The 24,570-nt window shown below is 36.4% G+C and overlaps 1 protein-coding gene across 1 annotated transcript in view; it reads left to right on the plus strand.

Annotated features, from left to right (window-relative positions):
- The window catches only part of GDAP2 (ganglioside induced differentiation associated protein 2), a 77,930-nt gene that overhangs the window by 52,051 nt on the left and 1,309 nt on the right, over positions 1 to 24,570 (plus strand). Inside the window, exons 9-13 of the mRNA XM_061183623.1 lie at positions 5,637 to 5,713; positions 6,470 to 6,546; positions 9,381 to 9,520; positions 9,823 to 9,877; positions 20,946 to 21,089. Coding sequence (XP_061039606.1) covers positions 5,637 to 5,713; positions 6,470 to 6,546; positions 9,381 to 9,520; positions 9,823 to 9,877; positions 20,946 to 21,089 — 493 coding nt within the window. The remainder of the gene's footprint in view (positions 1 to 5,636; positions 5,714 to 6,469; positions 6,547 to 9,380; positions 9,521 to 9,822; positions 9,878 to 20,945; positions 21,090 to 24,570) is intronic.

Genomic DNA, 24,570 nt, shown 5'->3' on the forward strand with positions numbered 1-24,570 from the left:
TTGGAAAAAGGAGTATTTTAATAGCCTTTTCAAATAGTTGGGGATATTCTTTGATATTACACCATAACTCAATAAATGGTAGTTTCATAATGTTGTAGTATGGAATCTCAAACCATATTTATGAATTTTTGTATTGTTATATTAAATTGTGTTGTTTTATCCTGCTCTTTGAGTAGATTTTATAATAGGAATTTAGAGCATGAATTTATAACATGATGTGTTGGTCTTTTGGAAAATAATTGACTCACTGAATTATTCAGTTGTTCCAAATATTGACACATTACATTACACAATATCAAAAATTTATATTTGATAATATCACCACTGATCTCATCAGAAAAGTCCTTAAGTATTAGAAACTGTTAGCTTCTGGTGGTGGATACAAATTTTCCAACATTATATCTATATTTTAAAGCTCGAATTTTATCACTGGTAACAAATACTGTTGGTTGTTTTTCTTGAAACGGCAGGGTCACTTTATTCATTTTTGACAAAACATCTGCCAAATACTCATGTTAAATAACCACAGTTTGTCTGCCAGTCATTAGTTGAAGAAAAATGGTGTTCCATGAAAAAAAGCAACTGGTTCAGCTTGCAAGTCAAACAATTAGATCTTTTCATCAGGACAGCCTCATGCTTCGGTCTGCAGAAATGCTTTGTGTGTTCTTCCCATTTTGTGGCACATTAATATTAAAAAGATGTATTTCCAAGGGTTAATGTAATAAAATTAATAATTTTTTCTTCCTCATCAAAGACATTCTTAAATGAAACTGGCTTTTTTTTTCCTGTGAGTATTTTGGCAATTAAGAACACAATGACTCCTAGTACAATCTGGTGCTTCCACCTGAATTCATGCTAAAGCAGCAGTAGTTTTATCCAACAGTTGCTTTTGCACCATCAGTGCAGATGTCAACACAGTGAAAAAACAAATGATGTTTCGGTGTTATTATGAAAATAGTTTTGACCTTGCAAAACCCCTTGAAAAAGTCTTGGGACTATGCACCACACTTTGAGAACCACTGGTCTGTGGTCTCTCAGCAGTACATTATAGTTGAAAGGAGTTTTGGTAATTATCTGATACAGTTTTCTGAAATGTAGTATAAAGTGTATAAGCATTAGAATTACCAGGGGTGCTTGCTAAAAATTCATAGGCCCCACACCAAACTTCCTGAATCAGAACCTCTGTGGGAAGGGCTCAGGAATCATCCTTCTAAGGTTTCTTAGATGATTTCTTAGATGATTTTGTACCTGATCTGGTCTGATCCCTCTAATTTACAGAAGGGTGAATTGATCACCAAGAGTGACTTGACCAGAGTTACAGCTAATTGAGGATGAGCCTTCAAGGTGGCTACTGCAGCTCATCTCCCTTCTCTACTACCATCTCCAGGCACCTACACAGACCAGCTTCAGAGAAGCTGGGAAAGGACCAGACACGTTTTGTTTTCATATACAGAGAACTGCTTTGTTACCACCTTTCTCAAATCAGTTACCCTATTCTCTCCTCTCTCTTTTCCCTCTCTCTCTCTCTCTGTCTCTGTCTCTGTCTCTCTCCCTCTCTCTCTCTCTCTCTCTCTCACACACACACACACACACACACACACACACACCCCTTTTTCATTTCTGCATGAGTGATACAGATAAAGTGGCATTTGTTTGTGTCTGGACTGGGTACTTGCCTGTCTGTATCGCTCTCTCTTTTTAATGAGATTTGTTTCACTTAATAATGACTAGTTCAAGCCAGTTTAAAATGAATCTGTATTTACTAGGTCCATGCTTTCTGGAAAGGGGTCATCAGCAAAGGGGTAGGTTCTAGGAAGGAATATGAATACAGCATGTAAAGCATTGTCCTTTTTGGTAGAAGGCCATGATCTTGAGATTCAAGTTAGTCACATAGTTGACAGTTTCCAGTCGGTTCAGGAAACATTGGATATTTTCTCTGTACAAGATAATATTCTAGAACTGAAATATACAGATAAAGAAAGTAGTCTCTCTAGTCTAGAAATTCATGAGTGAGCCACACTACCTTCACATGTCATGGTGTGTTCTGTGTGGTGCTCAGGTTGTTGCACACATCCAGTTAACACATAACTACAGGCTTGGGGAAGAGCACAGCCTATGGTTCCCAGAGCTTGAACCAAGAAACAAAGGCGTGGTACCCCTACCACTCACTTCCCTTGAGTGATAAGTTACATCTGAATCAAAAGATTTTCAGATTTCCTATTCATGTGACCCATGTCTGTGATAATTAAAGATGAGGTCTTGTCAGCAGCTCAGAAGTGTGACCCAGGAAACCTAGACCCTTTCGGGCAGCCCATGAGGGCAAAACCCTTTTTATAATCTTACTAAGACTTATTTGCTCTTTTCATTCTCATTCCTGTAGTGTTCAATGGAGTTTTCCAGAGAGTGCTTAATGTGTGATATTGCAGTAGGTTAAATGCAGAAGCAAATGTAAGACTCTAGCAGAAATTAAAGAGATTTGCAAAAATGTAAGAGTATAACTCTTCTCCCTAAATATAGCTTATTTAAAAATAAAAAGTTATTTGTGTTCACATAATAGGTTTTTATTATTTTTGAATTAATAAATATTTTTTATAAATCTCTCTTTTTATTTCTAAAATGGTAAATATTGGTAGGTGTAACTGACATAAATATGAAAGGGTCCTGAGACTCAAAAGTTTGGGAATTGATGACTGATCGTTTAGGAGTTTACTATATAACTGAGCTGTAAGTCATCTGTTTACATACTCTGCCATGGCTAAATGTTTAAGATTGTAGTTTTAAATTTTTATTTCTCTTACTCTTTCTAAATCAGGATTTTATTTACACAGGTTGAGTTTGGTTTCTGTTTTGTTTGTTGATCAAGTTGAACAAATGATATATCTTTTTTAATCTCTTAGGAAGTAAGTAGATCTTCAGTTAGAATTATCTTTTTGAAAGCCTTCAATTCTTCCTTCAGTAACAAAGCTAATGGTCACATGGATCGGCTGTAGGGTTAGATCATTCCTTTCATAGCATTGCCTTGTCTCTGTGTAATAATTCGCTTGATTAATTCGTTCTTGATTAATATTTCCAGGTCTTCCATCCAGTTGTGACACAATTTGGGCATATCACTCTTAAAATTATTTCACAAGAACTTTCTTCTTTTTCATTAGTGTTCCTTGGTTGGCTTAAGATCCAGTTGCCTATAACTCTTATATCATTTCTCACAGTAAAAACTTTATCTCATTCATTATTAAATATTTACTGAGCCCTTACTAATGTGCCAAGCTAGAAACATAATAAAGTGTCACGCAAGGCAGATACAGCCCCAGGCCTCATTGAGCTTAGGGTCTTGCAAAGGAGAGAAATATTAAACTAATTATTGTATGAAAAATGTATTTAAATTACAGGGTGCCATAAGAGTGTATAACAAGGATTTTAACTAAGTCCAGTGTGGGATAGTTGCATGAAGTCAGGAAAAGCTTCTGTTAATTAATTCTATTTTGTACATCTGAGTTCCAGTTTAAAAAAATTTTTTTCTTTAGAGTTCATTGAATACATAGTTACTGAGTGTTGGGAACTACCCTAGAAATTTGCTAGAAATATAGAGACAACTAAGACATAGTCCCTATCTTGAGGTCCAACAGAGTAGAAGCAAATATTGCAGTGAGTGGGTAAAGCCTTGTGCTGATCTTTGTGATATAAAGAAGGGAGAAGTTAGTTCTATAACAGGCCTGGACCTTGCCTTCACTTCCCCTCACTCCACCCCCGACCCCTACTCCTACCCCTGCCAATCCCCATCTTAGCGTACATACTTGATTGATACAGTATTTAGATGTCTGCTGTATTGCTTATCTCACTGGGTCTTATTACAATGTTAGTTGTCTTTGTAATATGTCTATCTCATATATTCAACCTTAAACTCTGAAGCCAAGGGCCTTTTATTATTCTTCTCAGGCCTCCAAAATACCTTGAATAATACTCATGTTTATTATTTTATTCAACAAAGATTTGAGTCCTTGCTATGATGCAGGCATTGCATTTATGCAATAAATCTTTGAAAATGAGCTAATGAATACATAGAGAGTATAGAAAGTAACAGGTATTTACTGAATTCCTGTTACATGTTTTGTGCCATGACCTGTGGTGCTCATAAGACATTTAAGACATATTATTCTGTTTAGTCTTGATGTGGAGATGGCTTAATCATAAAACAATTAGAAAGCAAGACAATTGGGGAGTTAGTGTAAATAACCTAGGCAATAGCTCTGTGTGAAAATATGGACTAGCACGTATGAATAGGGAGAACTACAATAAACACAGATCCTTTTTTGACTTGCAAATTATATCTTAAACTAAAATTAAAAGTTATTGTCTTTGACTTCAATTTGCACAGGTGGGCACGTTTCTAAATTTGAAAACAGACTATAGAACTATGCAATACGAAGTATTGTTTTCACAAACAATAACAGTTTCTGTGAAACTAGCAGGCATATCACTTGTTGATTACAATCCGTATGTAATAGACTTCCTATTAAATATCCTTAGTTGTGTGATTGTACTTCATAGCTGAAAGGTGTCCTACATAAACACCGTTTTGCAAATGAGGAAACTGAGGTCCATAGAGGTGAAACTACTTTACCGATATTGCATAGAAAGTGATAGCGTGAGGACCCAAGTATCCTCTCTTCTGGTTTAGTTTTTTTTGTTTGTTTGTTTGTTTGTTTTTATGTTGTGGGATGTTGCCATATGTGACCTAGTTGCTTCAAAGTTGCTTTTCATGCATTTAGGTACCTTGAAAGCTTTGTTCACAATCAAGTAAGTGGCACTTTGAATTTTAAGAAAGCAAGTATGAAATAGTAGAGAAAGTACTGACCTTTCCAGCAAACTGGAGACCTGAGTGCAACTTCAAATTCAACTCTACCATTAACTGGTAACTCTAAGATTAATTCAACCTTTTTCAGATCGCTTCCACTCTTTGAGATCTTTAACGTTTCTTCCAGTTTTAATATCCTCTTAGCCAAAGCCAAACTGCCATCTCTGTGATCTGGTATATGGGGTACAGCTACTTTGATTAGCCAGTCATTAAATAAGCCTGGACTTCCCAGAAAAAATTACCTACTTTCTTTGTGGTCCAACATAACATGTACAATACTTACCTGTTTTTCTTCTGAAAAGTAAACTTCTTGAGGGTCTGACCATGTCTGTTCACTAGAGTATTCTCAATACCTCTTGTGTAGTAAGCACTCAATAAGTCTTTGTTGAATGAGTGAACATCTGTTGTGGAGAACTGCTATTGCTTTAGGCCTTCTTTGCATTTTTTTTTTTTTTTTTTTTTTTTTTAGTAGGGGAAGATAATAGTATTTAAAAACAATGTTAGTTTGAGTACTTGATATCTTAGCCAATTATATGAGTAGTCTTCATTTGCTCATAAAGGATTTTTAAAAATCATCTAGTGTGAATACCTTCCTTTCTCAGTAACTCATTTTTTTTTTAATGAATAACAAAGTAGAGATTCTGCATAGTGTAACAGCCTCTTTAACTCCTTTCTCATTATAATAAAACATCATTCTTTAGGAACACAGACAGATAAAAACAGGTCTCATTTATGAATTTACAACTGTTTATTATAATAATTATATCCTTTATTTCTCTAGTTATAATCGCTGGTTGTGTCAAGCAAGATCTGAGGATCTATCTGACATTGCTTCTCTAAAAGCCTTATACCAAACAGGTGAGCTTAAGGATATGGTAACTTATTCTTTTACTGATTAAGAAGCTTACTTAGCATGCTATTAGAGACTTCACTTTTCTCTGATTTTGTCCATTTTATCTCTGAATAGATTTTTTTTGTACAATGAAGATAGTTTTTGCTCATCATCAAGATCTTCAAAATAGCATCTCAACCTATAAGATTTTCAGCTAGTAATTCTACATTGGCCAACTTCATTTCTTCTCAATGTCCTTTTCCTATCTTTTAATTTTTTTTCTACTTTTAAAAGTACCATAATCCTGCTGTACAAAATTCAAACCTTACATAAATATATAACGGAGACAGTGCAAGTTATCAGATTCCCCCTTTATATTTCTTTTCCAGGCAGTACTTGTTAATTTTCAGATTTGAGTTCCATTTAGTTTTTCCTGTATCACTGATGTTATTAAAAGTTGTAGTGTGCTTAAACAAAAAGCTATTTATAAAAAAATCTTTACCCTCAACCTTACCTTTGGCTGTCCCTCATTTAAAACTTGTAAGAGGGCTTATCTTAAAAGTAAGGGCAGTCATCAAAACTTCATGAAGCTGGAAAAAAAAAAAAGAAAGACGATGTTTTCCACATAGTAAAAGAAATCTGAAGATGAAATCTGAAAAACTTATGTTCCTGGTTTTCAGTCTTTTACATTTGTGTAGAATATTTTTATAAGGTCAGAGCCCAGGACAGATAATATTCTTGGAATTAAGTTTCTGGGTGCTGATTACATTTCCTGTTTGTAGGTGTTGATAACTGTGGTCGCACGGTAATGGTGGTAGTTGGAAGAAACATTCCTGTAACATTAATAGATATGGACAAGGTAAGCCACAAAAAAGCTTTGTTTTATAAATAATGTTGATTTAAAAAATAAGTAGGACATGAATTTGGAATCAGGGCTTAGAATATGAGACAGAATTGTGTATCTGTGATACAGTAGCAGCCCTGATTCTGCAAGTTGGCACATAGCATTTCAGTAAGAGGTTTGGTTTTGAGGTCTGGGAGAAACGGAAATACTGAATTGCCATACTGTGATCTCCAAAAACGCAGCTGCTTTGTTTTGGATATGATGTAACTGGCAAGTTTTTGGTTGGACTCATTCTGTATTATAACTATACTAATAATCAAATTCTGCTTTTCTTGAAACAAGAAACATTAACTCTTTTATCTCTCTGAAGAGAAGTAGTAGTTAACCCAAGATGTTATAATTTCGTAATCCCTTCTTTTGGAGGTAAAGGACAGGAATAGATGATTCATAGCAGAAGAAATGGTATTACTGGTAAACAAGAAAGTGTTCAACCTGATTAGTAGTAAAAAAAAAAAAAAAATGAATTAAAATGAGATCTCTTTTTTCACCTTCAAAACTAGCCATTACTTTTATTTTTTTTGTTTGTTTTTTTGTTTGTTTTTTGATAGATAAGAAGTGATTTATTAGAATAGGACACTTGTGAGGCTTATAAGCGGGTGGGCGAGAAGGTGCCACACCCTGAGACCTTAGTGGGCTACAGTTTTATAATCAAAGGAAAAGTGGTGAGGGGGAGAAGACCACCTTCTTCCTCATTCTTGACTAGACGTCACACTTCTGTCATCATTTCCTCCTCCATGTCAGGCGGGGGAGTTTTCTTGTCCCTACATGGTCAAGCTGGGACTGTCATCAAAATTAGCCATTACTTTTAAATAATAATCATTGTTACCAAAGATGTATTGAAACTGTCAAAGTGGTCACGCCCATTGACCCATTAATTCCATTTCTGAGAATTTGTACTAAGGAAATAATCCTAGGTTTGCAAGTAGCTGTAGGCCCAGAAATTGCCCAAATTGGAATACTTGGGCAAGGGACAACTGAATCCACGGGATAAGTATGTAGATCTTCCTAGAACATCAATTGTAATAGACATGGACTGCAAAGGAGGAGAATCACTTTAATAAATAATTCTTAACCATAGTAAAAAAAAAAAAATGTACTCAAAAGTGTAAAAATTAAATACAATTTTAAGATAAAACACAGTTGTGCAAAAACGGATAGTTGTATCTGGCTAAGTCCTTAAACTCCTGGTCACTGGTGTTTGGGTAAAAAAAATTGTGGAAGCCCTGGATCGGGCATGTTACTCACAGGCTCATTTGTGGCCCAAAATTATAACTTAAATTCCTAACAGGTAATTATTATGCATCCACAAATGGAATGTTCTGTGACCCTGAAAAATTATGGCTATAGAGGCAAGTACTATAGAGAGATGTTTATGGTATAATATCAATAGGAGAAGAAAGGACAGCTTGTATGTACATTGACCTTTTTGTGGGGGAGGGGGGCATGGTGTGAGTTTATGCATATCAGTATCGCAAAATGGATTTCATAGTTTTGGGGAGAATTTGTTTTCTACATTTTTCTGTCATGTGGCTATACTTCTTTATAATGAAAAAGATTCAAGCTAAAGACGGGAAGTTTGAAGCTGAAAATGGATATCTTGATTGCCTTGGGGAGGAGGTGGTGAGTGGATAGAAAGAGGACCAGAAGCAGTCTGGTAAGAGCAGAAATAATAATAAAAATACATACACACAGGGGAAAAAACAACTGATAATCAGTATGACATTCATTCTCAGCATTCATAATGTGATTGATACCAATAAAAGCATAAACCCCTGCCTTTGATTCTGGTGTGTACTTGCATGGTGTTCTGGATGTTCGTGATGTATCATTTCATATATATTGTGAGGTCCAAACCAGGTAGCAACTGGAAAGATACTGTGTTTCCTTAGTGCCCTCCTCTGTCTGCTCTGGTAGCAGTTGGACCCATGCTAACTAATCCATGTTAGTCTATTCAAGTTAATGCCAAGGACTCCCCTGAGGAGGAATGGGGAAATAACCTGTATGATAGTAATCCTTCAGTTGTTACCTCTTAGCTTCCTCTTTGTCATGGTTTATAGCTACACCACTGGGTCATGCTGGCCCTGCCCATATCGTGTCTCTGCTTTGTGTTTAATGTTTCTCTTAAATTTCATCCTTCCTGTAATGGCATATTCCTGTAACTGATCCAGGTCACATTAAGTTTGAGGCAGAGCAGAGAAGTGCTGCCCAGCCCACTGCCGTCTGCTCACTAAACCTGTTCTCATTTTCCTCATTCAGTTCAACATTAAAGATGCTAACAAAATTAGCCCTCAAAGTGAGCCATGTGAGGCATCACTTCTAATGTCCTTTTATAGTAATTCTTGGTTACGTGAGAGCCATGAGTCCGTTTCTCAGTGGAGACTGCAAAGACTCACTGAATGCAGGTAGAACCTTCAAGAATGATTAAAAGTCTAGAAATTCTCCCTCTCATGGTTTTGATACCGTTATTCCAGAGAGAGAAAACCTGGTAGTTGACTGAAGAGCTCTTTTGAGTATATGAAGAGTTGTTTGAGAGGATGGAGACTGGTGGTTCTCCTCCATCACTTAGAACAAGACAGAAAGGGACCATACTGTAGCATTATGTGAACTACTAAACACTGACATGAGACACTTCCCTGAAGATCTTTTTAAAGAGGTACTCGTTAGTCTGAGATGTCTCTCTGCAGTGCCTGGGGCACAGATGAGATTAATCTTCTGGGTTTTTTCTCTCTTTTGGCGTCTGTGAAATAGACTACTGTACAAAATGATCGTTATCTTTATTTTTCTTCTAGGCGCTCTTATATTTTATCCACGTAATGGATCACATTGCTGTGAAGGAATACGTATTAGTGTATTTTCACACACTGACCAGCGAATACAATCACTTGGACCCTGACTTCCTGAAGAAACTCTACGATGTTGTTGACGTCAAGTTAGTTATCTTCTCAAATTATGAAGGGGGAAAGCAGCTTTTTTCTTTCCGAGTGTTAAGCAATAGCAAACATCGTTGTGTATTTTGTGAAAGGATAGTTCATGTAACTAAGATTTTTATTTTACTTAGATTGGATATTTTAATAATAGGCCCTCCTTAACTCCAGTTTATTTTGTATCAAAGTAAATTCATATGTAAACTTTTTCCCTGCTTTTAAACACCTGGAAAAAGAGTTAATTGTTCATAATGGTGACTGGTTTTAGGCATGGCTTATACTGACCCTTTTTTTGATTTTGAATCAGGTACAAGAGGAATTTGAAGGCTGTTTATTTTGTTCATCCAACATTTCGTTCAAAGGTAGGGTATTTATCCTTTTAGCTAAATCTTGAATTTAAGTGCACTACATGCCTGCATAATAAGATATATTTCATCATCTTAATTCTTGCTATCACCGTTGTGTTGTGACTGCTAATTTCTTTGTTTACCCTTCCTTTTTAAGTGATCTTGAGTTGTGGTCCTAATATTTTGGTCCCATGTAACTCCAGTATCTTTGTAGGCAACCTTTACAGGCCTTTAGTCCCTCAGTCCTTGCCTCTTCGTGCTCTTTGTTAATCTGGGCTTTTTTCTGCCCTTGCTCCTGGCTAACTCCTGTTTATCCTTCAGATCTCAACTCAACAATTACTTTCTGTAAAAAAACCTCTCTGACCAATCCTGCCACTAGTAGGTACTCCTGCATTGTACTTCCTTAAGATTTTCTAGTCTTCTTTCATTGTTGTTTTTAATTCTAATTACTAGTTTAATTTTCTACCTTATGTGTTAGCCTGCCAGATGTGAGAGTTATTATATAGCTATCTTGCTCATAATTATATCCCTAATATCTAATCCTGCATCTTGATTTCATCAAGATATCTAGTCCTTTGGTCCTTTTACTTTTTCTGAAAATATCTTCTTTTTTTTTTTAATCTTTATTTTTCTTCCCTATCCAGCCTAAAACTCATGTTCCATCACTTCAGCCACTCTTGTCAATAAATAACCTATGTCTAAAATAACCTATGACCTCTTACCCTTCCATCACACTTGCCCATCCAAACCTGATCTTGAGCTATTCCATCATTCTGCTTTCTTCACTCCCGTATCTGGGCTGCTGAGCAGTGATGGAGAAATCATAGAGCCATGTGAATTTGGGCTTCTCAGCAGACTCATGGGGCATTCACTGCTAGTGGTCCTTTGACGCTTCACTGAACAGTGTCCCAGCACGGCTGTGTGCTCCCCTCAAGCTCTGTCCTACCAGCAGCTCCTCACTCCAACAGATAGCCCTGCCTCATTCTTAACTGAGAACATAGAACACATCACTGAGGAGCTCCCTGTCGTCTCTCTCCCACCCCAAACTTACATGCCATCTCTTCCTATCATTGCCTCCGTTTATTCTGTCACAGAAGTGTGTTCCTTCTTAATGAAGGGCAGTCCCTCTACCTGTGCTCTGGATCCCATAGTGATAACAATAGCTAATGTTTACTAAGCACTTACTGTGTGCCAGTTCTTCCCATGAGTTATCTTGTTTAAGCCTTATAATAATCTATGAAGTAGGGCTTCCCTGGTGGTGCAGTGGTTAAGAGTCCGCCTGCTAATGCAGGGGACACAGGTTCAAGCCCTGGTCCGGGAAGATCCCACATGCCACGGAGCAACTAAGCCCGTGCGCCACAGCTAGTGAGCCTGCACTCTAGAGCCCTCAAGCCACAACTACTGAAGCCCGCACGCCACAACTACTGAAGCCCATGTGCCCTAGAACCCGTGCTCTGCAACAAGAGAAGCCACCGCAATGAGAAGCCCACGCACCGCAACGAAGAGTAGCCCCGCTCACCACAACTAGAGAAAGCCCGTGCGCAGCAACGGAGACCCAACGCAGCCAAAAATAAATAAATTGATTAATTAATTAAAAAAAAAAATAATCTATGAAGTAGATAGTAGTATTATTCGCATTGGATAGGCAAATAAATTGATGCTTAGAGAGATTAAATAACTTTTGCAAACTAAGCAACTGTAAAGTAGGAAAGGCTGGATTTGAATCTAGGCATTTGAATTCCAGAGCCTACACTCTTCTCTGCACATATATTGAATATTTTCCCTGTCCTCAGGAACCTCCCTTCAGCAATTATCCTCTTTCTTATCTCCCATTTTTCTGGATCTAACTCATCAATTTTTAAACATGCTAAAGCCTCCACTTATCTCTCTTCCCCTTTACAACCAGAATTTTTTAGTGTAATCTGTGCCCTCTGCTCACCATCTCCATTTGTCATACACCTGAAATTACTCCAGTCTGGGTCAGATCCCACTATGGCAACTAAAGCTGCTCACACTAAAAACGCCAGTAATTTCTGTTTTCCCTATACCCTTAAGCACAGTTATCACTTCTCCCTTGAAACACTTTGTCTTGGCTTCTTTGAAACTTACCCTGCCTAGTTTTTCTTCTACTTCTAGCCACTCCTTCTCAGTCTCCTTTGCGGTTCACTCTTTCTCTGCTCATCGTTTGAGTGTTAGTGTCCCCAAATCCTCTGACTTCTTTCATTCTGTACTTTTTTTTTCATTCCTGTGTTTTCAACAACCTTCCAAAATATATGCAATTCCCAAGTATATGTCTGGAGAGGCAGTAAAGTCTAATGTTTGAAAGCATGGGTTTGAGATTCAGGTAATGTAGGTTCTAATCCCAGCTCTACCAGTTACCAACTTGTTTTCTCAGACAAGTTATGTAACCTCTCTGTGCTTTAATTTCATCTTCTGTAAAGTGGGGATAATAGTAGTACCTACCTTGTGTAGTTGTCAGAAGGATGAAATTAGTTAATACATGTAAAACGCTTAAAACATTATCTGACATACAATAAACACTCAGTAAATGTTAGCCATCATCATCATTCCTGTGCTTAGACCTGCATGTTGAACTTCTGATCAGATATCTTCACTTAGATGTCTTACAGGCCCCTGAAGTTCAGCATTTTGAAAACAGAACTACTCATGTCGTCATCTCCCACTCCCTCCCAAACTGCTTTTTGTATTCCCTATCTTTGTAAATGGGACCATTGTCTACCCAGATGCCTAAGTCAGAAACAAGGGAGGCATCCTTGGGTACTTGCCTTACCTCATTTTCATCATATTGTATCACTTCTGTGTGCTTACTATTGTCCAATTCTATGCCTGTGTCTTTAGTCCCACTGCCTCTACTTTAGTTCATCCCACCATCATCTCTTACCTCAAAGGATGCAGCAAAAACCTAATCAGTAGTCACGTTGTCCTGCCTCCAGTATAGCACTGTTCCAGGTGCCTTCAGGCCTGCCTAGTGAAATTTTCTTATAATATTAATATAAGAAGCCAAAAATATTTACTATTTACTATAGGGGCTTTTGCAAAAGTTTGCCAACCCCTGGTCTAGGCAAAGAAAAAAAGAAGAATCTGAATATATCAGTGCGGTTTGGAGAAAAGGTGACTTATTTTTTGGGTGTAAAATCCCAGGATTTAGTGATTATTAAGTGAGTATGGGTGAGAGAAAGGACTGTGTCATCCATGACTCCCAGGTGTCATCAGATGTAGGGACCATGGATTGGGATGTAAATTTGAGAGTCATCATCAAGTAAATAGAGCTCTAACTCTTTAAAAAGTGTTAATGAATAAAATCACAGACTTAGACCAAAGAAGACAGCTAAAGACAGAGCCCTGGGATCAGGGAAGGAGATCAAGAAGAAGTAATCAAAAAGCAGCAGGAGAACTAAGATTGGCTAATGCTGTGGAAGCCAGTGGATGGGAAAAGCATCAGAGATGGTAGAAATAGTTATTATTTTAAAGCACTGTGGAGAAATTAAGTAAGATAAGTAGTGAAAAGTCCTCATTAAATTTCATAACTAAGATGAGTGAGGGCTTCAGTGAGAATGTTTTCCACTTTGGGATTTGTCACTGTTTACAAAATTGTTGTCTGTCATTGAAATACCATCTTTAAATTTTACATGAAGTATTTTAACAATTCTTTTAAAAATTGCAAATTTCTTTTTGGTCCCTCAGTGTTAGAACAGCACAGTAGAAAAGTGCTATGCTTATGGGAACACTGCTTGGCAAGGCTTAAAAAAAAAAAGTAAAATGTGTGAACAGTCAATTAAATCACTGTGTCTTTCCTACTCTTCTTTCAGTTGAGTTCTGATTACATGGTCTTATCAGATAATATATTATTAACCTTCCCGCTATTGGAAAAGTTAATTTTGTTATGCTCAGCAGGTGGCTAATTTTTTCTTTCTATAGCACATAAGGAAGTAGTGCTTGACTATTTCCCCAAATCTCATCATCCATTTATTTTTTTATTCATCCAGTAGCTACTGAAATTTTTTCTTTAATGGAGACAAACAGAAGAGTATGTCGGTTTTTAGTATGTCTTTGCAAGAATGTCTGCTATCCCCACTTGTATTCAGTATTGTACTGGAGGTTTTAGCTAGTGTAATATGGCAAGAAAAAGAAACAAAACGCATATAGATTTAGAAAGGAGTAAATAATGCTGTCTTGATTGTCATTAACAGATGACATAATTATCTATGTAGAAAACCCTATGGTATCCTCAGAAATGCTACTAGAACTGATGAGTAACTTTTAGCATGGTTTCAGGGTTTAAGATCAATATTCAAAAATCTATTATATATAGCAAGAAACAAATTGAGATTTAAAAAGCAATATAATTTAAACTAGCATCAAAAATACTAAGTACTTAGGGATAAATATGACAAAAGATATGAAAGACTTGTATAATACAGTTATGTATACTGCAAAACATTAATGAGAGAAATTAAAGGAGACCTAAATGAAGACATATACTGTATTTATGGATTAGAAAACTGAATACTGTTAAATTGTCAGTTCTTTCTAAAGCTATAGATTCAATTCAATCCCAATCAAAATTTCAACAAGGTTTTTTTCTGTAGAAATTCAATTAAAATGCAAAGAATCTAAAATAGCCAAAACAACTTTGGAAAAGAAGAACAAAGTTGGAGGGCCAACACTACCTGCTTTCAATGCTTATTCTAAAGCTACAGTACTCAAGACAGTGAGGTATTGGCATGAAGATAGACAAAGAGATCAATGGAGCAGAATTAAGAATCCAGAAATAGATTCACGTATTTATGGATAACTGATTTTTTACAAAAGTGCAAAGTCAGGTAAGTGGAAAAAGGATAGTCTGTTCAACAAACAGTATTGGACCAATTGGATATCCATATGCCAAAAAAAAAATGAACTTTGATCTATATCTTGGATCACATAAATGGATCAAGGACCTAAATGTAAAACAAAACTTTTTAAACTTCTAGAAGAAAGAATAGGTGAAAAAGCTTTGTGTGACCTTGAGTAAAGCAAATATTTCTTAGATACAACACCAAAAGCACAATCCATAAAAGAAACTGAACTTTATTAAAATTAAAAACTTCTGCTCTTTTAAAGATAGCTAAGAGAATGAAAAGATCAACCACACAACCACAGCCTGAGAGAAAATCTTTGTAAATAAAACATTTATCTGATAAAGGACTTATCTTTAGAATATATAAAGAAATCTGAAAACTTAATAATAAGGAAACAATTTAGAAATGGATAAAAGATTTGTGCAAAATACTTCACCAAAGAAAATATACAGATGGTAAATAAGCAAATGAAAAGATGTTCAGCACAATTAGTTATTACGAAAGTACAAATGGAACCAAAACGAGATACTACATTCCTATTAGAATGGCTAAAATTTAAAAGACTGTGTATCAAATGTTGGTGAGAATGTGGAAGAACTGGAACTCCCAAATAGTGCTGATCAGAACGTTAAATGGTATAGAAAGTTTGGAACACAATTTAGCAGCTTATTTAAAGAGTTAAACATACACCTACTGTGTGATCCCATTCCACTCATAGATATTTACCCAAAACAAATGAAAGCATATCCATTGCCTGTACACAAATGCTCATAGCAGTTTTATTTGTTATAGCCCCAAATTAGAAGCAACCCATATGCTCATCACTGAGAGGATTGGTAACCAAACTGTGGTATATCCATACAGTAGAATACTACTCAGCAATAAAAAAAGAATGAACCGTTGATACATGCAACAGCACAAATGAATCTCAGCATATTTACGCCGAATAAAAGAAGCGTGTACATAGCAGACGAGTGTCCATACTATGTAATTCCCTTCATATAAAATTCTAGGGAATACGAACTAATGTATAATTTTTCTACAGAAAGTAGAGCAGTGGTTACCTGTGGACAGGGAGGAGGGGCGGGAGGGAGGAGTTACAGAGGACCCTGAGAACCTGTAGGAGTGATGGGTATGTTCATTTTCTTTCTTTTTTTGTTGTTGTTGCTGTTGTTGTCGTTGGCTGCGCCGCGTGGCTTGCGGGATCTCAGTTCCCCGAGCAGGGGTTGAACCCGGGCCACGGCAGTGAAAGCCCGGAATCCGAACCACTAGGCCACCAGGGAGCTCCCAGTGTTCATTTTCTTGATTGTGATGACGGTATCATGGGTGTATACGTAATGTCACAACTAAACAAATTTTATCCTTTAAATATGTGCAGTTTATTGTAAGTCGGGTATATCTTAATAAAATGTGTTTTTTTTTCTTTTTTTTTAAACCGCATGAGATGTCACTGCACTGCCACCAGAATGGCTAAAGTTTAAAAAACTGACAATACCAGATATTACCAATGATGTGGAGTAACTGGAATTCTCCTACAGTATAAGTCAGAATGTGAATTTGTGTGACCACTTTGAAAAAAGTTATGACAGTTTCTTATAAACTCAATATATACCTAGTCTGTGACCGAGCAATTCCAATACTAGGTATTTACCCAAGTGAAATGAAATATATGTGCATAAAAAGACTTCTACGGGAATGTTCACTGCAGCATTAATCATAGCAGCCAGTGACTGCCAGCCAAGGTGTCCATCAATAGGATTATGAATAATTAAACTCTGCTGTATACTTGTAATGGAATATTTCTTGGCAATAAAAGAGAACATAGATACTACTGATATACACAGCAGCATGAAGGAATCTTAAAAACGTTATGCTGAGTGAAGGAAGCCTTACATGAAAGAGTCATACTGTATAATTCCACTTATATGAGATTCTAGAGCAGGCAAAACTAATGCATGGTAGAAAAAAAATTAAAACAGTGTTTGCCTCTGGGAAGAGGGGCATGAGGGAACTTTCTGGGGTGATGAAAATGTTCTGTATCTCAATAGGAGTTTTGCTAATACGAGTGTGTACATTTGTCTAACCAGCAAAAGTATACTTAAAATCTGTGTATTTCATCGAATGTAAATTTTATAGCAAACTGAACGAACACTGAACTCTTGTTAAAGATATGAATGCTGTATTTGGGGAACGTTTACTGATGTCTGCAGTTTACTTTGAGATGCAGCAAAAAAGTAAGATGGGTTAATAGATGCATAGGGGAACGGATAGATGTGTGATGAAGAAAACTTAAGGGAAATGTTAATGATCATCTGAGTGATTTCTGTACCAGTGTTTCCTGTAAAATTCTTTCAACTTTAGTGAATGTTGGAACATTTTCATAATTTTTTTAATGGAAAAAAAACTTTTTTTACTTTTGTCGCAAATTCAGATTTATCCGAAGAGTGTTCCTCTGTACCAGACTTACGAGAATACATAGCCACTGTTTGCTAAGATCTGACTTTAACCCCTCCTTCCCCACACAAGAGAGTCAGTGAATAGCTATCTTTCCCCCACTGCGACACCAATGGATAGACTTTACCAGAAATTTCAGTGTTAGAGCCACTAGCATTGGTTGTCACACCATTGGAATTGCTTCAGGTAGAAGTCAGTGCGAATGGCAGGTAGGCAGAGGCTGAAGAGCAGATGTATGAAGTGAAAGCCATTATGTTACCTTCCATAATATTTTGGGATGGAGAAAATGATGGAGGATTGAGAAAATAAAACCCATGTGTAATGAAATCCACCATTATTTTATACTAAGTCGAAAACTGTAAATGGAGTGGTTGTAATTATAAAATAATGAGATGAAATCAAGGGATAATAAAACAATAGAATCACTGTTCTGATTTCCATACTTCTCAGATCTTTTCCAGGGCACTCCACCCAACGTGATAAGTTGACTGCTCATATAAATCACTACTCTTTTTCTTTCTTGAAGTTCACTAATAGAACGTGAACTAATAGTATTTAAACCCACTGTTGATTCTGGCTCTACTAGATGACTTAAGTGCATACATGTGTGAACAATCTTTTCCTAGCTTATGTTGTCTTGTGATCCCATGTTCTTGGCTGTGCATTTGTGAATAATTGGATGAAAGAATTTCTAGCATTCACAGAATATCATAGCAGCCTTTTTTTCAAATTTTTAATTTTCTTCAGTTTTTGAAAATAGTAGATACTGAGTAGAGCAAGTTTACCTAAATAAATGTATATCTATGACTTATGTTGTAAATAATTGAAAATTAAAAGCTGAGCTATATAAAAATAAAATGAAAAAAACTGAAGACAATGCTCTTGGGTCTCCCTGAACGGAAAACTTTTAACTGGGTTTCCACTTCTGTCTACTTTGAGTAATTTTCTCTTGCTCATGCCTAAAGAATGTAAAGGAGGTAATGGGCGAAAATGCAACAGAGAAATGTGTTTGTCTTTCAAAGAGTGTGTGCCTAAGATCACTGCCCATTCTTCCCCAACCCAGTCTTCTCTTTGAATTTACCACCACCAGCTCACCGTGTCAGTACATACAGCATAGTCAAGAGTCCTTTCATAGAACTGTATAACTAAGAGGGACTTTAAAAATCATTGAAGTCCAACTTGCTTGTTTTGTAGATGAAACGTAGGCTCAGATTGAAGTACAACCTGTTTTTGTAGAATGAAGGAATATTCGACCATCCCTAAATAGTACTAAAGTAATAAGTCCAGAAAGTATTTGTTAATTCTCTCAACACATATTGAATTGCTTACTTTTCATGTTGAGCATTAGTTAGACCCTATAAATCCCTATAAATATGGTATTGAAGAAGAGAATCCCCACACGGGGGAATTTAGTCTATTGAGAGAATCAGCTACTACCACACAGAGTGTCAGTTATATAGTAATATGAGTAAACATGGTGTTGTTGGAACACTTAGAGGGAAGCTGCTTCTCCAGCTTTGGCTGCAGTGTAGGTACTCAGTGAAAGCTTCCTCACAGAGGTGAGTTCTGACCTGAACTCAAGGACAATTCTTAGCCAGGCAAAGAATTGAGGAAAAGGGTTTCAGGACTAAACGAGCAGCATGTAAAAAGGTCCTGAGGTAAGAGACAGTGGAACACAAATACCCTGTGTAGTCCCTTCTAGTTCCGTAATTTTATACCTTTTTCCACGTAGCACAGCTCCTTGCCTGTGATAGGTATTCTTGTGTTTCTTTGGGCCATTCATTGCATTTAGTACTTTTTGCCTTAGGAAGTTGTTGTTATTATGCTTATAAGCTGGCTCCTTTTCTAGAGTCTAAGCCCCCATTAGAGGAATGGCCAGGTCACTGTTACCCTGTATCACCTACAGCTGTGCCCAATGCTTAGCACATAGTAGATTCCCAGTAGATGTGTATCTCCTGACATATCCGCAAGGTTCTTCTCCATTCTGACTCTACAATCTTTATTTTCTTAAACTCTTCCTAGAATCTCTAAAATCTCCATGGTCTCTCCGTAGCTCTTACTAGTTTATCAGCTAACTGGGTGTAGAGCTCCTAATCTAGTTTGCAGAAGTTTGTATCAGTTAGGTATATAACAGCATGTGCTTTGAAAACAAAAAAAACTGATGTAAAAAACTGGGGATTGGAGTGTAATTAAGTGACAATCTAATCTGATTTAAATTAACTCACTTGGTTCTAGAAAGGCTGAGTACCTCCCCGCCCCCTCCACCACCCTCCAAATAAGCTTGGTAAGATGAGAGGATACAGAGGGTAATGTTAGTATCTGAGGCCTTATACCAGTCATTGGTAGTATAGCCGAAATAGAATAGTGACCCAGGCCATGAAACTCGGTATGAAATAGGCCTTATCTTCATTCATTCATTCTTTTTCAAATACTTGAGAATGCATGGTCTGTCTGTACCTTCTAAAACTTTAGACCATTCTATGATTGTCTGCCAAGTACTAGGGAAATTATAGAAGTGAATATAAGAAACTACTTATATTCCTATGAAGTAAGATAAGTGCTATAAATGAGATTTAAACATAAGGTTATGTGAATTCAGTAGAGGGGATAATCTGTTTGGAGCTGTAAGGGAGAAATAATGGTAGAGATGAGTCTCTACTGAGTCTTAGAAGTTTGGATAAGATTCTGATAGAGATAAGTGTAGTGTTGTCTCTGTTATTCCATGCCTTTTCTCATAAGTAGATATGAAGACAGTATGTTGTATTAGGGACCAGGAATACGTGAAAGGTTTGGAGCAACCACTGAAAAACATGATAGGGTGTCAAAGAGAAATTTAAAAAATGATTGGCAAGTGCCCAAAGTGGCATGTACTGTATTTATAATATACCCAGTTATACACTGGAATGTACTATGCCAGTGCACTGAGAATTCATATGCATATGTTACCTTCTTCTGTAAATAAAATGAGGATAGCAGTAACATTGTACCTACCTCATAGAACTGTTGTATAAGCCATTGGTAAACAAGACTAATTATGATTGTCAGTTTGGATAGATGAACAAGAATTTGCAAATTCTAGCTGTTGCCTAGCTCATGCCAGTATAGTTTGCTATCAAGAATTCTCTATTTTTTTGGAACCAGCAAATTTTGCAGACTAGCTTTTATAGAAAGATTGCAATGTCGTGAAGTAAAATGAGCAAAGGTGGCTCCACGTCTGCAGAAGATTCACTTTGACTGAGAAAGAGACTGCATGCCAAGTGTCAACTGAAAAATAAATGTCTCAAAACTTGGCAAAAATTTTCAGTCTCATTTGAAGTCATGAAAAGAGTTTATGAGATTTGGAGATGTTAACCGTTTTCAAAGTACCAGTGAATCAGTTCTTCCATCAAATAATGCAGTGGTTTTGACCACAGCCCACAGTTAGAAGCATATTATATTACATCCCAACACATGACATGCACTGGAGCACACAGACATGTAACAGAAACTGAAGCTTCATGAGACAAAGCTCATCTTACTACATTCCCTAGTCGTTGTTCTAGCATGTTTCTTTTTGTTGTTTTTAATACTGTTCACAATCCACTAAACTGATTGCATAATCCACTGATGCACTACAACCTGCATTTTGAAAAACACTGCTTATTACAAGATTTTTTTGATATCAATTTCAATTTTGAAATAGTTTTTATCTAGCATAAATTTTCAAAATGTGTGTATTTCCAATTCAGGCCACTGGCTTAAATTATTTTTTTTCTTCTATTAATCAGGTATCAACATGGTTTTTTACCACCTTTTCTGTCTCAGGACTGAAGGACAAAATCCACCATGTGGACAGCCTCCACCAGCTGTTTTCTGCCATCTCGCCAGAACAGATCGACTTTCCTCCTTTTGTCCTTGAATATGATGCCAGGGTAAGAAGTACCAGGAATTCTCCCTTACCTGCTGTATTATCTTAACTATTTCATAGTGCAAGTGCGTCTGAGCACATCATCTTTTCATTGTGAGATGATAATAATGCAATTAATGTCTTTTAATAAACTTGATAGTATCGTTTGACATTCTTTTCCTATGGTAACTTTAGGAAAATGCTTGGTTCTAAGGGGGGCGCCTTTCCCCCAGTAAACTTTTCAATGGGAAATATTTCTGCTGTAGGTTTATAGCCAATCCTTGCTTGTACTGTCAGTTTTCCACCACCTTTGAGACACACCTCTCCCTAATTTTGTTAAGACTGAATGGCTTTTCATCTACATAAATAGAGCCAGAAGAATCTGTTGGTGTCTGACATTTTCAGCATTAATTGTAAGCCAGGTCGCCTATCCTAGTCTTTACGCTATGAGAAGTTTCATTTTGCTAAAAGTTTGTATAAGTGACAACCAATACATTATTCCTTACAGATACATTTATGAATCTATTAAACACTAAGAAAGGACTACTCTAGAATTTCATCAAAGCTCTATTCCATTGTACTTATTCATGCTATCACTTTAGTAGTTAAAAACAGAGAAGTAAGTAACACGCTTGGCCAAAAGGTTATCAGTTGCCGTATTTAATTATTGCTGATTGCATATTTTTATGCATGAATCAGAGAATATATTTGCAGGTTATATTAAGCTTAAAATGAATTACTCTTCCTTAATTATTGTACAACATATGTACAATAAAGTAAATATCCTACAAGACATTTTCTCTCTAACACTTCTACAACTTCAGTTATGATTTCTGTTACCCTTTATGTGAAGAGCAAAGTATTTAATGTGTTCTAATGGCTAACAAAATGTCATGTTTTGCTTTTGCACAAAGAAGATTTGTAATTGGAGTCGCTGGATCATAAATACAAAGATTGTTGAATATATGGGAGGCAGAAAAAAAGAGCATCCGGTTTTATTTCTTGCAGATTGGTAGAGCAGAAAATTGCCTTATTATTTTTTTGAACTATATATCACTCTTCTTAATATTTAAAAAAAAATGGATAGCTGGAAATGTGAAAGGCACTGAAAGACATTTTGATACCAAATATTTGGAATGATGATTCAAAGCTAATGTCTAGATTTATCATTTATTTTCTGGTGTAGAAATATATAAGTTAGGATGTATTGGTTAGGAAACCCAAAAGACGAGTTTTTAAGCCAACACGTTTTCTATATACTTAACGGCCTACAAAGCAGGCTTTCATTAAATATCAACACCACACTCAAGCTTGGTTTTGTTTTTTTGTTCTGTGTGTATGTGTTTTTAGTGTTTTTTTTTAATATTTTGTATATCAAATACAGGCCTAATTAATAATATGATTAATCAAAATGAAATAAAATAACCTACAATCTAACACTTAGGTCACTGGATCATCTTTCTGTACCTGTATTAGAGCTTTCTAAAACTGAGATATCAGTCCATCTATATATAAAGGCCAAAGAGAGGAATAAAAAGAGGGAAGAAACAGAAGAAGGTGTCAGGAGATGATGTGGAAAGGGCAGGCAGAGGGCAGATCCCTAGATACACTGCAGCTTTGCACATTATGCTGCGGTACTTTGGCTCTTTCGTAGTTGGTGGGGAGTGTTGAGCAAGGGAGAACTGCCATTGTTTTCCTGTTTAGAAAGATGGCTAAAGAAACAGTGTAGAGAGGGACCAGACAAGGGTAAAACTGTAGGCAAGGACAAATAAGAGGCTGTCAGAGGAAGCCAGAGGAGAAATGAGACTAGAGCCAGGCAGTGGTAGTGGTAATGGCAAGGGTTTGAAGATCTTAGAGATAGTTAGAAGTAGGCGTTTTGGGGAATAGAATCCACAACATTATGGTGACTCGGCAGCCAGCCATTGGGAGGAATGAAGGAGGAAAGAAGCCTGAGGTGACTAACAAAGTTTCTGCTTTGGGAGACTTGGAGAATGGTGTCGCCACCATCCCAGAGAGGCAATTTGGAGGAAGAGCACTGGGGGGGCTTAGAGAAAACAGACAGGTGGTCTGTTCAGTTTGTGACACACTAGGTTTGAGGTGCCCCACGGGACACTGAGGTGAAAGGCTAGAAGGTGGTTGGATAGTACCTTGTAAAGGAAAGTTTTCCTTTGCTAGAAAGAATTAAAAATATGATTAGAGAAAAGGAAACGAGTATAGAGTCGGTCAGTTTTATTATCGTATTCAAGTGTGCTTTGCCCATAGTCCTTTACTTGGTGAAGGTATGACGTGGTCGGTTGTTGGCAGTGAGCTTCTGTTTTTCTGGGTCTTATGTGACTTAGTGACATAAATTTTATAGGATTAAAAGGAATCTTTGACGGTAATTAGAAGGTAATTTTTATCTATCTAGGTCAAAATGGTACTGAGACCATTTCAGAAAGGGAGCTAGTCAGCATTCTTATAGTCAAAGAAGAGAGTGTAGAGATTTACCTGGTAATAATTCTTCAAAGTTCTGTGATTGTTTCCAGAAATAGAGAAAGTGTTCGATTGCTCGGCAGTCTCTTCCACAGTGTGAGACTAATATAAAAGCTTTATTTCATAGCATTCAGAATTAGATTTTCCCTTCTTACTTTATCACAATTTAATGTAGATACAGGAAGCCTAGAAAAATACCGTAGTGGAATGGAATGGAGAAATCTTAAAGATGGATTGTGAACCATTTCTTTTCAGTTGAACTTCAGGATAGATTTCTCTCTTCAGGCATGTTTCTTAAGCATAGCTTCTATGCATATTGAGGATACTGGAGTGATTAGTATAACAGATCCTGGTAGGAAATTCTAAAATACAAAAAAAATTTTTTCATTAATTTTTGTCAAGTATCCTAAAATGTAGCCAATCTTTGGATTTGTTTCTACTGAATTTTTTTTTTAACCTGATCAGATTTATAATCAGAAAGTTAAAAAAAAAAAAAAAGAAATAAGAAGAAGAAAGTAAGTTTTCCTAGATATTCTCTTGTTTTTCTGGTTATGGTCCCAGGATCAATTTCTCCTCCAGAGCATCTGCTCTGAAGAATGGCAGAGCTTTTGATTCACTTAGTCACTCAAATAACATTTAACTGCCTATTATGTTCAAGACTGGATGGATTTAATGCTCCATAACTATAATGTAAATATACCATAAAGCAACGCTGTTTTCATCCTACCTTTCATTCTCCATATCTAACTATTATCTCACATTCATATTAAACATTTTTTGTTTATGGTTTACTGAAAAACAAGTTACTTGTCAAAGAAATACTTTCCTAAGTAACAAGAAATGAATCTTAAGTCTCATAAATGTAATTTAGGGTCTATCTACCATAAAGCTAACTGTCTTGACTTTTATAAGATAAAGTTAGCCAAAATAAGGGCAAAAAATTTCCTTACACTGATTTATTGCTTTCTACATTTGACATTAAAGTTCTAGCATTCAATTCTCCACCTTGATCTTGAATGCCCTAAAAACTGTCA

Source organism: Eubalaena glacialis, chromosome 3 (assembly GCF_028564815.1).
Source record: "Eubalaena glacialis isolate mEubGla1 chromosome 3, mEubGla1.1.hap2.+ XY, whole genome shotgun sequence".
NCBI classification, from domain to species: domain Eukaryota; kingdom Metazoa; phylum Chordata; class Mammalia; order Artiodactyla; family Balaenidae; genus Eubalaena; species Eubalaena glacialis.